Source organism: Triticum aestivum, chromosome 1B (assembly GCF_018294505.1).
Source record: "Triticum aestivum cultivar Chinese Spring chromosome 1B, IWGSC CS RefSeq v2.1, whole genome shotgun sequence".
Lineage (NCBI taxonomy): Eukaryota > Viridiplantae > Streptophyta > Magnoliopsida > Poales > Poaceae > Triticum > Triticum aestivum.
Genome location: NC_057795.1, coordinates 582,862,248 through 582,876,336, shown reverse-complemented (window position 1 = coordinate 582,876,336; position 14,089 = coordinate 582,862,248). Strand labels below are relative to the sequence as shown.

At 46.9% G+C, this 14,089-nt stretch overlaps 3 protein-coding genes across 4 annotated transcripts; 1 reads left to right on the top strand and 2 right to left on the bottom strand.

Moving 5' to 3' along the window:
* Positions 1-1,373: 1,373 nt before the first annotated feature.
* LOC123139983 (beta-arabinofuranosyltransferase RAY1) lies at positions 1,374-4,294 on the top strand. The gene is made up of 5 exons (XM_044559714.1): positions 1,374-1,882; positions 1,981-2,194; positions 2,301-3,047; positions 3,161-3,407; positions 3,617-4,294. The coding sequence occupies exons 1-5, from the start codon at positions 1,455-1,457 to the stop codon at positions 4,096-4,098; spliced, it is 2,118 nt and encodes a 705-aa protein (XP_044415649.1). The 5' UTR covers positions 1,374-1,454; the 3' UTR covers positions 4,099-4,294.
* A 190-nt stretch (positions 4,295-4,484) lies between these two features.
* LOC123139991 (50S ribosomal protein L33) lies at positions 4,485-4,897 on the bottom strand. The gene has a single exon (XM_044559726.1). It carries the CDS (start codon positions 4,863-4,865, stop codon positions 4,692-4,694), a length of 174 nt encoding a protein of 57 aa, XP_044415661.1. The 5' UTR covers positions 4,866-4,897; the 3' UTR covers positions 4,485-4,691.
* A 2,380-nt stretch (positions 4,898-7,277) lies between these two features.
* Positions 7,278-10,925, bottom strand: LOC123139970 (probable magnesium transporter NIPA6). Of its 2 annotated transcripts, none has more exons than XM_044559695.1 (9): positions 10,415-10,925; positions 10,251-10,307; positions 10,057-10,147; positions 9,805-9,965; positions 9,569-9,696; positions 9,318-9,455; positions 8,423-8,515; positions 7,978-8,098; positions 7,278-7,877 (listed from the first exon to the last, which is right to left on the bottom strand). In XM_044559695.1, exons 1-9 carry the CDS (start codon positions 10,902-10,904, stop codon positions 7,747-7,749), a joined length of 1,410 nt encoding a protein of 469 aa, XP_044415630.1. In that variant the 5' UTR covers positions 10,905-10,925; the 3' UTR covers positions 7,278-7,746. The 2 variants fall into 2 exon arrangements, with proteins under 2 accessions (XP_044415630.1, XP_044415638.1); XM_044559703.1 differs by having other exon boundaries at positions 7,278-7,874.
* Positions 10,926-14,089: the final 3,164 nt, after the last annotated feature.

Genomic DNA, 14,089 nt, shown 5'->3' with positions numbered 1-14,089 from the left:
AGCTTTTCCGCTTCTCTCTCCTGTCCGCTTAGTGGTCCCCGCGCTTGCCCGGTCAATTTGGGGAGTCCGGTTGTAGATGCCCTAAGAGCATCTACACCTGGACTGAATAAATTTGGCCCCTTAAATGCCCTTGGACGCACCCGGCCAGCTTTGGGGCATGTCCGCTTTGACTCTCTATTTTTTCGTTCACGCAGCAATGTCCCTCACCTTTTCCTTATATGTCCGATCACATGCATGTGATTGGTGAAGAAGAGAGAGAGGAAGAAAAGAAATAATAAAGAAAGAAAAGGCTCTATGGGGGGCCAATCCTATGTGGCGGAGGCGGGACCACTGACCGGACACGTCCGAGTACTCCTCATACTCATCCCATATATGAGATGAATACGAGGGCTGTCAGACAACCTAGTCATTTAAGAAGACTGTGAGGGATCCGGTTGGGTCAACTTTTTTGCTTCTCTCTCCTTTCTGGTCAGTGGTCCCGCGCCTGTCCGGTCAATTTGAGGAGTCCGGGTGTAGATGCTGCTGTTAGGGCATTTATAGCCGGCTGGACAAATTTGGCCCCTTAAACGCACGCGGACGCGTCCGGGCGTGTCGGCTTTGCTTCCTATTTTCCCGTTCATGCAGTCATGTCCCTCACTTTTTATATATGTCCAGTCACATGCATGTAATGATATGAGATGAATATGAGGACTGCCGGACAGCCCGGACATTCAAGGAGACTTTGAGGGATCTGGTTGGGTCAACTTTTTGCTTCTCTCTCCTGTCTGGTTAGTGGTCCCCGCGCCCGTTCGGCCAATTTGAGGAGTTCAACTGTAGATGCTCTTAGACCCCTCCCAATGCAAAGGTGCTTAGATATGGTGCTAAGTATATTAAATGCCTTAGCAACTCAAGTCCCCAATGCAAAGGTGCTAAGCTTCATGCATTTAATTAGCTGCAGACTCAGAATTGTGCTTCCACCTAGGTACACGTGCTTAGCACCGTTTCTTCATGGGGTCACAATAATACTCTCTCTCTTCTTAACTAGCATGTCACATCAGATTTTTTGCTTAGTTGGTAGGCTTAGCACCTGTATAAGGTGGAGCATTGGGAGGGACCTTAGTGATCTAAAAGGTTTTACATTTCGTTACGGAGGGACTATGTTTTTAGAAGGATCAATGAGAATGAAGAACTTTTTACTATATTTCAGTTCGTTTTCTGGTTGCAGTTTGTTCGATCAAGGACTTCTTTGAATAATAATAGGAGAAACACTACCCACCAAGAGACTGGCCTGGCCCCACCTGCTAGTCAATAATCGTACTCTATTTCTACAGCACCACCCTCGCTTGCAGTTTTCGCGGGACCTTTGCTTCCCGGTGAAGCCAGTCTCACTCCCCGCCCCCCAATGACTGGTAGACCCCACCCAAGCTGCCAATGCCTGACTTCTCCCGCTCCCCCACTCGCCCGCGCGCGCCCAGATGTTTCTCCCTTCGCACGGCCACCGCCGTCCTCCTCTTCCGCGCCGCCGGGGAGCATCGTCGCGCCGCGGCGTCGACGGCCTTACTACCTCGCCCCGCCGAGCAGGATGCCTCTTCTTCCTCCTCCTCGCCTTCGTCGTCCTCGCCGCCGCACTGCTCCACCGTGCCGCCTCCTCCACCACAGCACGCGCCGGCCACCACCATCGCGAGGAAGGCGACCTCCGGACCGCCGCTCCGAGGGTCACGATCTTCTCGGCGCCGCTCCGCCCGCCCGACGGCTCGCCCGCGCGGCAGGAGCTGGCGGTGCGGTCGTGGCTGGCGCTCCCGTGGGACGTCACCGTCGTGCTCCTCGGCTCCCACCCGTCGACGCTCGCGCTCGCCGGGCGGCTCGGACGCCGGGTCACCGTCGAGGCCGCCGTCGATTCCTCGTACGGGCGCCCTCGCAAATTTAACTCGCGCAGTTTGTTCAGTCCGCAATGTATTGTAAGCTGCTCGAACTGAGCTGCACCTACTCTCCTGGTTTCAGGTTCATGGGGACGCCATTCTTCCACTCCATGATCGCAAGGGCGCAAGCCGCCGCCGACTCCGACATCTGCGTCCTCGTCGACGCCGAAGTCGTTCTGCTCCCCGAAGCCGTCACATTACTGACAGATCTCAGCAGAATTGACCGTGATTGGCTCCTCGTTTCAATGTCACGCAACGTTTCCAGCTTCCCCTACAATCTCGCCCACAGTGCGATGGTACTTTTTCGTCCATCCTTCTATCAACGGCAATCTTAGATTCGTAGAAAACTCCAAGTTGTTCTACTAAATGATAACGAAATATTCATTTGATCAATTACATTAGCTAGAGGAGATTCAGGCTGGCAAATGGGCAGCAGATGGCAGCGACAGGGGGCTCGTTCTCGCGTGGAACAATCCGGGCCGTCCATTGCTAGCAGGAGTTGTGCCTTCCTTTCTGTATGGAAGAGGGGCGCACAGCTGGTGGCTGGCCCATGAGGTTCTGTCATCTGAAACGAGACTCGTCTTCGATGCAAGCAGTCTAGTTCTTGGGCTATACCCCGAAGATTTCACCGCAAAGCGCGGCGCTGGTTTGAGTAGCAGCGGTAGATTACCTGATGGATCATGGGAGAGCGGTGTCAATCGCCATCTCGCTTCGGTTTATGGGTCGTATTGCCATCGTCCGCCAGGAGGACATCATCATTCTTTTTCCATGCTGTATGAAGTGGTAAAGCATTCTGAAGATTACATGTTGAGCAAAGTTGAGGAGCCTAGCTTCTCAAATTTTGTCATAGGTAGAGAACAGAATACCCATGAAGGGTTTGGTAAGCCATGGAACAAAGAGAACAACTGCTTGTCTGACCATCTGCCAAGCTATTCTTCAGAAAACCCGGAGGCAGCTGATGCTCCATATTCTCTAGAAATGCTCCTTCAGTTTGTAACAGATGAGAATCGGTCTGTTGTTCTTGGTGTAGCTGGGGCAAGTTACAGGGACATGCTCATGAGCTGGGTGTGCCGCTTGCGCCATCTCAGAGTCACCAATTTTGTAGTCTGTGCTCTAGATCAAGAGACATACGAATTCGCCGTCTTGCAGGTAATGATGAACTTGATTTCATTCTATCATTTAGTTTTTTCTTGTTTTCTGTAGTTATATTTTCCTTTTCAAAACTCCCAGTTATGCTCAAATTTCTCAATCCCTAATTCTAGGGTTTGCCAGTTTTCAGAGATCCAACGTCGCCAAAGAACGTCAGTTTTGATGACTGCCACTTTGGAACCCAGTGTTTTAAGCGAGTGACGAAGGTTAAATCGTGCATTGTTCTGGAGATTATAAGGATGGGGTACAATGTGCTGCTGAGTGATGTTGATGTCTATTGGTTTCGAAATCCAGTGAAGTTCCTGTATTCTCTTGGACCAGCAACATTTGCAGCACAATCAGATGAATTCAATGAGACAGGTGACCTTTTACCTCCTAGTGATTGTGGTTACAAATTTGTTTTTGCTAATGTTTCTTCTGGTGGTGGATAACAGTGTTCTTATCTAAATCGTGTGTTAGAATTTTTTGCACATTTTACACCTTACAGCATTGTGCCAATTTCCATTCAAGAAACAAAATACCTAAAAAGAACAGTGTGTTTGAGAATTCTCATTGTTCGTTGTTGACAGGGCCAATAAACATGCCACGCCGCCTAAATTCGGGTTTCTACTACGCCCGATCAGACAGCGCCACCATCACCACAATGGATATGGTAGTGAAGCACGCGGCCAAATCAAACTCATCAGAGCAGCCAAGCTTCTATGACGTCTTGTGTGGGAAGGGGGGTGTGAACCGCCTCGGCGATGACAGATGCTTAGAGCCTAGCACGAACCTCACTGTTGTGTTCCTGGACCGGGACAAGTTTCCCAATGGAGCTTACAAGGGACTTTGGGAGAGGCACGATCTGCGCTTGGCTTGCAGGAACCTTGGGTGCTTCATCATCCACAATAACTGGGTAAACGGGAGGAAGAAGAAACTCTGGCGACAGACAGCGTCCGGACTGTGGGACTATGATCCTAGCTCCAGGATATGCTTGCAGAGCTGGGGTGAAGCAAGTAGTAGCTTCACAGCGGCCGAGCAGTTTCATGCGTCTGAGGACACAGAAAGTTAGTACCTGACCTTTTAGAATTAGACAGTTAGCTACTTGCCAATGCTAATTCTGAAGATGGTCAAGGATCGACAGCCTGCTTTTTTTCACAAGATGTATGATGTATTGTTTGTTTGTTGATATATGATGTCATCCACACAAAAGAACATTGTTCAGAGTTCATACTTGAATCATGAAACATAAACAGTAATAGCAAATCATGCCTCTCAGCTATCTGATACTCGGTTGCGGAGACAGCATAAATATTTCAGGTATTAAACAGGAAAGGAAAAGAACATAAAAGGAAAGAAAAAACTTACATTTATCTTGGTGGTTCAGACCCTCTACCCTTCATCTGTGGCTGCTTTAAGTTTCAGAACCAAGCATCCACATGATAATCATCACAACACTAGATGGGCAGTACTTTTGCAGGCTTGCAGCTCATTTCAGTTACAAACTTAGAATACAAATAAACAGGCAGGCAGAGCAAGATCCATGCTGATTTGGTGCCCACATGAAACTCTCGAATCTGGAACAAACTAATAAAGGTAGCATTGTCTTCAACGAAAATGAACAGTGGAGGTCTTATGTCAAGAAAAAAAAAAGGCTGCACTGTCTCACTTCATCTTGGCTTCCGTAAATAGAACATGCTTGTTTACACGAGGATCATACTTCCTGAACTCAAGCTTCTCTGTAATCCGCCGAGGATTCTTGCGCTTCACATAGAAAAAACCAGTCCCAGCTGCTGAAACGAGCCTGATAAATATGGAAGCACGCTTTGCCTTCCCCATCTAGTGGGTATGAACTTCCACGGCAAAGAAAACTGAAAATGCGGCAGGCAAACAGAACATTAGAGTAAAGTTCAAGCATCTGCAATGTCAAAGGCAGACACAAGGAGCAAAAGGAGGATAGCAAAGCAAGAGAAATCTCGTACATCTAGCAAAAGAATACTAAAGCAAGAGAAATGCCATACAATGTTAAGATTGAGACACCTCCGGAGAATACAAGTTAAATAAGAAATTCTCCAAAAAAGGGATCGATTGGTCATATGGGCTTGCACATATCACCTGTTACCTGATACATGTACTACAGTTTTGGATTTTTCTATGCACATATCGCCTTGTTTAGAGATCACATTGCTGACCTGGGCTGGGCATGATAACTCAACTGCTATCCAGTACATTATATTGTACTACCTTGATCCTTACATACATATAGTTAGAGTCTTAGATTGGTCATTCAGCGGTCACAAATAGGTTGAATAACCAGTAGAAATGCACTGAATGTTTATATGATATACTACGCCTGGAGTAGACTCAATGGTAAATAAGCAGTTGTGTCTACTCCCTGATGGACCCAGTAGCTGAACTGTATCCTAATGGCGATTGCCCACCGATCAATCTGCTCTCAGGGAGATTGCCCACCGAAACAACAATGAAACTTGCCAGATTCCACGAAGAAAAAGCTGGATGGAATCGACCCCATCCCCACAAAGAAATTTCGGTTCCAGGCGACGACGGCGAGGTCGGGCGGCGTGGACTAAGGCTCCCTAAACAAGGATCCCTGGTTCGGATCTACAAGGCTACAACATACTCCAAGACTTGTCCAAAATTATTCAACGGATCCTGCCCCGAGATTTACCGTGGAAAGCCGCCGCCGCCGCCGCGAGCGCAGGGGACGGGAACGAAGAAGAAGAAGCAGCAGCTTGTGCCGTAGTGCGGCTGGCGGGTGGGACCGGGAAGAGAGAGTAGGGTTTACTACGTCACGCGGTTGCCTGGAGATGCGTGCGAAGGTAAATGGGCGGATCATAGTCCCAGCAGAAAAACGAACCGAATGTGCAACTTTTTTTTGTTGTTGATTAGAATTATGAACAATGTCAGTGCGTTGCAACGGGATATAAATATTTTAGTACGTTAGTTTGGGATTTACCTGTCAATAATAATGCGATTTGTGTAAATAAATGTTCAGCAAATTCTGCCCGTGATTGCCTTATGTTTTGACTAGAACTTTGATATTTTGATTAGAACTTTGTTAAGTAAATTAAAGCGGAATTGGTTCGGAACGTAAGTAAATTAAGATGATTGATTATCATATACATGAAATGTTGGACGAAGAGGTGATGGGAAGACAGGTCCAATGAGAATTTTATGTTCTTTTTAAGTAGTAGAGATTGATAAGAAAACATTTGCAACTGAAATGGTCGGCATGTTCAGCATAGTCCTGAAGCACAACACACGTTGTATAAATTACTCTACTCAAATCATCCTAATTCCGTAGCAAATAGCACAGAAATTTCAGTTGAATTGCACACTGAACATATCAATCCCCGGCACCAATGACGGAGCTAGCCAAAAATCACTAGGCGCAAACACACAAATATATCAGTGTTTGAAGGGGCCAGATGCTAAAAATATATAATCTACGCCCTCCTAAAAAAATCCTTTAGAAATTGATCCAAGGTTGGGGCGGTTGCCCCCCCCCCCCTCCCCCCCTCAACAACACAATATTCTTTTTTTGAAGGGGGGCCTTAAGCTAGCCGGCTGTCCAGAGGATGGAAGGCGTCCGCCGCTTCCTTGCTCGACACATGGCCTACTGGACCATACACACTTCTCTCGTCTTCTTTCTGCAACAGCGGAGTTGTTGCAGAACCAAAGGAAGTGAGCGACGATTGCGCAAGTGCGCGAGCGGCCGAAGATGTTGTAGCAATTTTTACAACATGGGCCTTGTTGCAGAATATTAGATGCGGCGGAGATGCCTTCGCAACAACAATGGTCTTGTTGTAAAAAATTAGAGAAAAGGAGGTTGTGCAACACATGTCTTATTGCAGGAAATTTAAAAAGAGGAGGTTTTGCAACAAGGGTCTTGTTGCAAAAAATATAGAAAAGAAGATTAGAAAAGAAAAGGAGGAGGTTGTGCAACATGATTTTTGTTGCAGAAAATTAGAGACAAGAACATTTTGCAACAAGGACCTTGTTGCAGAAATTAGAGAGAATGTTTTGTCACAAATATTTTGTTGCAGAAATATAAAATTCCGCAACAAAAGTCTTATTGCGAAAATAAAAAAAGAACAATACGGACAGCTCCATCAACGAATTGGACGGCTCGCGAGGTGGCAGATCTTTTAAAAAGATCCGCCAACCAACGCGTAGCACACCCCTTTTGATAACCCACATCCCACAGAAATCAGGAAACGTAATTCCATCTTGCAAAGTCTCAAACGAGACTGTAAAAAAAGATCCATGTTCCAAACTGATCATAAATCTTTTTCTTGGACAAATTATTGGATCCTCAAACAAGGGTGACGGTGAAACAAAAGCCGAAAATCGGAATTCTACAAGAACGGCGCTAAAAGGATGTACAAGATTCACAGTTCAGATACATGAAAGCTCCGCCTGATCGCTCCGAACAAGTCAACAAACTCAAACTGTACAAGAAGAAGAGGAAGAAATGTTGTGGACAAAACTAAAAAAATCAAAAAGAAAAAGTTATGGATGAGGAGAAGAAAACTTGGCAACAATCTGTGCACAGATCCTATCTGGTGAAACTCCGCCGTCTCCCGGATACCGTATCTCCCAGCTTCTGCAATACCCAATTATGTACAGGCCAACACAACACAATGGAGTGGCCGGCAATGTGTTGATCACAGCATCCATCGCTGCCATCCTCCAATGCCTAGTACATCTCCTGCCGTCTCAAGACTTTCTCTTCGTCGTCGGTTCTCCTCACATCCTCTTCGACATGCCTCAGTAGTTCTCCGTTCAATCTTGTTGCTGACGTGGGAGACAACGGTGCGTAAAGGCCTACTTCACGACGAAACAATGGGGTGTTATGACTTATGAGCATCGACTCAAGAAAACCTGAATATATGGTGAAAAAGGTGGGAGTTCAGTCAGGGTTACATACTTCTCGATTGCGGGATCCTTTCGTAATCCTTGGTGACATGCAACAAGATGGTACCAGACAACACGACAATCAGGCCACATATTTCAGAAGTAATGCTTCCAAGGCTCTGACCAGACCAATCCTGCGTTTATCATTATGATACAGTAAGAAGTTCGGTTAGCTCATATGCTTTTTTCACAAAATTTAATATGCCCACATAGTGGTGCTTAGCAGAGCATGGCATTGTGTTGAAGGTTGTTCTTAGCATTACTAAACTGTTGCAGGATAGAGCTACGGAGTAAGCCAAAATTTATGCTAAGCTGTAGTCCCAGTAGCTTAGGATACTACATTTCAGGTGTGGACGAGATACAAATGGCAACAAGTCTCTCCAAGTGGTGCCAATAATTACCTAATAAACAATTCACACCTTTTGAGGGATGAACGGCAGAACAGAACAAAATTTTACCTTAAACATTATGATGCTTGCGAGTATTGTCAATGATGTAAACATCACATAATAAATTGGTGATACAACTGCCGTGTTAAATGTATCAAGTGCCTGCAAAAAAGGAACAATTACTACATTGGAGGCTGCCAATACAGTAGAACTTGCAAACGAACATGCTCACAGAAGAGGCCATAACAAATATAATACAGATATGAAATTAGAAATTAAGGCTAGTACAGAATTCTTAAGAAACACATATTTAAGTAGGTTCCTACATGCACAAACAATATACCCCTACACAATTATCATAATCCTCCGATTCTTCTCTTTAGATATCTATATGGTTGCTGAGAAGAATGACAAAATGCGACTTGTAACATACGGAGCAATGATTTGAATACAGTATGACCCTCCCTAGCCCTTATCCTAATGAACAAGTATATTGGCATAACTTGAGCTAAAGAGCAACAGCACTTTCAACTTATCATGAAAGAAGACAAAAGATAGTACGGTTATCTCTATTGCTTCAGGGACAGTCCAAGCATTCAAATTTGATGTTCATACTCCTAGTTCTGCAAAACATGTTGCTTTGAACATACAACAGAGATCTGAAACTTTGACTGCCGACGATCTTCTAAAATATGTAGATGGGACATATGAAAATCATATGAGTAGATTTGTTTTGCAAGGTACTAGCATAATATCATAATAATGTCAGGTTGTATTAATATGCTGCGATAAAAGTTAGTGATTGACTTTTGGAGACACTTTTGATGTCCAAAGCAAGCTCTAAAGAACTGTAGGGAGTACTAATGAATCAATCTTCGAAAAGCTGTTGCTTGATGGCATTTACCATAAGGATACAAATTATAAATAACTGATTACTGAATATACATAATGCACTCAAACAAACCTTGTTGAGGTAATTCATCTGTGTCAGAACACAAATAGCCACGACAAGCATAAAGAACCACGTCTCGGGATATGCTAACTGATTCGTCCCCTCAAAAGTCAACTTCAAGGATGTACCAAGAGCTTTAACACTCATAACCTGCGTAAGGAGAAAGGGTCAGAACCTTCGTCGTGAAGGCTAAAATAAAAAATCGGTGATGGCATATAAACTGTTATACATCAGAAACTGGTGTTAAAAGCGAGCGATATTACCGAAAGAGAACCCATCAAAGAGCAAATGGCCGTGTAGATCAAGACGTTCGACTGCCCCCAGAGAGGGGAGAAATGGAACACCAGCACAGAGACCAGGACTATAACCGAAGCAACATATAGCAAGAAAGCTGCAGAGGAACATGAAGAAAACCCTCGGTTATTCGATCGCGCTTCCTACAACCAACAGTGAGCTAAAATGGCACCCATGATCATCATGATAAACTGACAACCCTCACATGGTTGTGTTGCCATGTGCCAAATCTCCTTGACAGACGTGATCTCCTGCTCCAGCGGCGCGTGGATGACGATCACCATGGACCCCGCGATGCACATCACGCAGCCGAGGACCCCCAGCGCGTGCAGCCTCTCGTTCAGGATGAAATGGGCCAGCACTGCACTGGACAAGGAAGAACACGCACCTTCAGCATCACATCTGAATTTCAGGATTGCAGATTAAAACCACGGCTTGTGGTGTATGTGGTGCACACCTGACGATTATGCTCAGTGCTCCCAGAGGAGTAACCAGCACCGCCGGTGCGAAGGCGTACGCCACGAAATTGGCGATCTCTCCCACGATCACTGAGAAGAGAAAAGAGAAGAACACAGAATTTGGTTTCAGAAAGCTAAGAATTGAGCTCCATTTGGCACACTTGGAATTTTAAACTATGGAAAAGAAGCTCACTGGTGATCATGCCCACCCACCATAGGGGCTCCAGGAGGTAGGAGTGCCCACCCACCCCTGCACGGGAGGCAAAAAAGGGCAAAAAAACAGAGGACATTTTCAGAGGATGAAACAAACTCTGAAGAAAGGAGAGATGGCGTCGAGGGGGGAACGGACGGACGGACCGGCGCTGATGCCGGAGGAGACGGCGGCGCGGCGGAGGCCCTTCTTCTTGATGATGAAGCTGGAGCCGATGAAGCCGCTGGAGAGGAGCGCGAGCACTATCCCGCGCACGTTGTCCGCCGACAGCTCCTGCTGCCCGCCCCCGCCTCCGCCCCCCATCCCTCCCTCCATGGCCGCGATCGCGAGCTCCTCAGATTGGTTCCGGCGCGGCCGGCGGCCGGATCGGATGGCCCCGCCACCGCGCAGCTCCTTCTTCTCCTCCTGTGCAGTGGCCTCGACGCGCGGGGGATGGATGGGATGCGGGTTCTTGGACGGCTCCGCCGCGTAGGATTTTGTTTCCTGCGTGCGGGTTCTTGGATGAGGAGGCGGAGCTGATTGGCCAATGGCACAGGAGGACAGGGTGGAGGACGACGAAACAGCAGTAGACACGCTGATCCGGGCGTCGCTCTCCGATATATTTATTTCCCTGAGCGGAGATCGCACCGGTGGCATGGCTAGCCTGCTGACTGGGAACCTGACGGTGACAGGTGATGGGATGAGACCCGCACGTGGTGATTTTCAGCCTACAACGTGTGTGTCATTGATTTTTTTTCTCGAACCGGGCATGACCCCTTTTCATTGCAAATGAACGGAAATACAAAGTTCCGAGAGACCAACAGGAGAAAAGGGAAGTGTGTCATTGATTTGCATGTGTCAGTTCTGTTTTTTCAACCGCTGTCTTTTTTAGCATAGTCCCTGTTGACAACAATCACTACGTCAAGCGGTTCCATAGAAAAAGTGAAACACAGTACAATCCAAGTCGCTCACATACACGAGCATGTCCTATCCCAACGAGCACCACCGAAAGAACGAGCCGGCACGTCCCATGATTGTAGTCGACGGGAACGTCTCTTCCAACTGAACGCACATCGCTGAAGCCTAGAATAAAGGGTTAATTATCCTTTTGCCCTCAGTGGTGTCTCTGTGCTTAGTTTTGCCCACAGATGCAAATTGTGCTTAGTTTTGCCCCTAGTCCGTGCGCACCGACTTGTTCTGTGAACTTTGGCGTCTTCGTCAGGTCAACGTTTTGACTCGGCCCTTACAGGTGGGACCAGGCGGCAGAGGCATCCAATTTTATTCAGACCGTTGCATGCGTGGCCTGCGGGACCCAGCAGAGAGCCGTTGAGCATACAGCCGTTGCGGGTGTGCTATATAAGCGGGCGACAGCGGCGGTGACCACGGCGACAGAGAGCACGACCCTGACCACGGGAGAGAGCGAGAGCACGACGGCGTGGGAAGCTAGTTGTGGAGGGCGCGACGGTGGGAAGCTAGCTGTGGAGGGCGCGGCGGCGTTGAGATCCCGTTCGGCTTCGAGCTCCATGTCTTCCGCAAGCTCCCGCGCCACCTCACGGATGCGGAGCCGGGCGCGTGTGGAGATGCATGTCTTCGTCTGTCCGCGGTGCCAGGCGAGCGTTGATCGGAGGGTTTCTCACACATCGAGGAACCAGAATCGTCCGTTCTACGTGTGCAGCGAGAATGGGGTAAGAATCGGGGCAATTGCACCATTTTTGTGGTCGGGATCTTTGAGCAATGGGTTGATCTGTTCCGTGTTCATGCAGGTGACATGCTTCTTTCTTTGGGTCGATGCTCTGGCCAAGACTCTGATAAATGAACTGCAAGAAGAGCATGAAGAATGGTTGCGCATGCTGCCCCGAACCGCAGTGGCCGTAGCATGAGCTCCGAAAGAAGAGATGGAGGGCGAAGCACGCACTGACAGAGAGCTAGCTGTTGAGCTTAGGATGTTGAAGAAGAAGGTTAGGAAGCTTGAAGATCAAGCACTACCAATACCCATTTGCAAATACTTTTGGGCATTTGTAGGTATGGTAATCGCACTGGTTGTAATGTTGAAAATGTATGGAAAGGCATGAATTATGGAGGAATTTGTAATCTTGAAATTGTATGAGAAATTCACCTAGTTTAAATGTTGGTCAAAGTTGTTTAAATGTTGAAAAAAAGAAGAAGTGATCAACATTTAAATATGTTGAAAAAAAGGAGAAGATATGAGGAATTCAGAAACTTTTGATCAATGAAATGCAGCTAATGAATTATTCCAGAGCCAAACAATTAAGGTTAGAAATTTTTTGGAGCTGTTAAATATTTAATAGCAATTTAAGTAATCCAATTCAAATACACCGTGATTTAAATCAAATACCAAAATGTCATGGAAAATGTGCCTCAGCTCTGGTAGAGGTTTACACCTAGTGCCAAAATAAATGAACATTTTTAAGGACATTGAGTAAAAACTAATTTGTCTAAAAAATGAAGGGTGGAAAATGCACAAAAAATTGGTGTGGATGGGGACTCGAACCATGGACCGTGTGGGTTTGTGGTGTTTAGGGCTGCGCTGGTAACCGCTAGGAGAGATGGCAAGAGTTTGACATGGGTAGGGAAGGAAGGTATACATAGTGAGACTGCGAAATTTGTCAAAAAAAATAGTGAGACCGTGAATGTTTGCACACGCGTGAGAGTGGTTTTCCTTTGTTTTGCACTGAAATTTTGGAGGGTTGGAATGTTGAAAACATATGTTTGCACTGAAATTTTGGTTAGAGTGGCACTTGGTTTAGTGTTAGAGTGGCACTTGGTTTAGGATTTAAAGGAAATAAATTTGCATGTTAGTTCATGACTTTTTTTTGAATGAAACGGTGGGCTTCTCACCCCCTCCAATTTTCATTAATGAAAACCACAAGTTCTCGAGCTTCATGACTTGGTTTAGGGAAGAAATTATATGTTTGGGCATGAACATTTTTTAACACACATAATAAACCCTAATAAATAACTTAGATAAGATGCAACACAAGTACCATTACAATAAGGATAATAAGTTCATGGATAGTTCACGGACTCATGACGAAACATGACACGACACGACACGACATAGAAAAGCAACAAATAAAAGACATTCTTCATCTTGACCTCCTCCTTCCACTTTGGCCGCGCGCGCCCCTTGAACACCGTCTTCATCTTCACACCTCCTCGTCGTTGTCGTAGGGAAGGGAGTGCATCCCGGTTGGAGTGGGGAAGATGTTCTCGTAGTTGGTGTAGATGTTGTAGACGGTGAAGAAGATGGCCTCGCAGCCGCACCAAAAGACTTGGCCGAGGAGCTCGCGTGCGTCAAACGGGTTGGTGAAGGTGACAGTGAGCAGTAGGAGGATGCCGCCGCGGTCACGAACCTCGTTGAGGGTGAACATCCTCGGCGAGCCTCGTGGGAGGTGGGCATAGCCGGCTCTGAGGAAGGCGCGGGTGAGTTCGACGGAACCCCTCCACCTTGAAATAGCCCACAGACGGAGCTCCCTCTCCACGAGCACGCCCGGTGGGTAGCGCAGCTCCGGCACGACAGGCGGACGGCTGAAGGTCGGCCCGTTGAACTGCATGGTCTCGCTTGGGGAGGGCTCAGTCAATTGGGTGTTTGAGTTGGAGAGAATGGATCGGATCTGGCTTATGGGTGGGAGAGGAAGATAGGCACCCCATTTATAGGCCTGTGGGTGGGAGAGGAAGATGGAAAGGATGAGAACGGTGCGTGTGTGAATCTGAACGCGTGTGGGTATCCGGGCGCGTGTGTGTGTCAGTTACGCTTTGCACTCTTAAATTTTTGCACAAAAACGATGCATGGGGCGCGTGCGTGCATTTGAATCACTGCA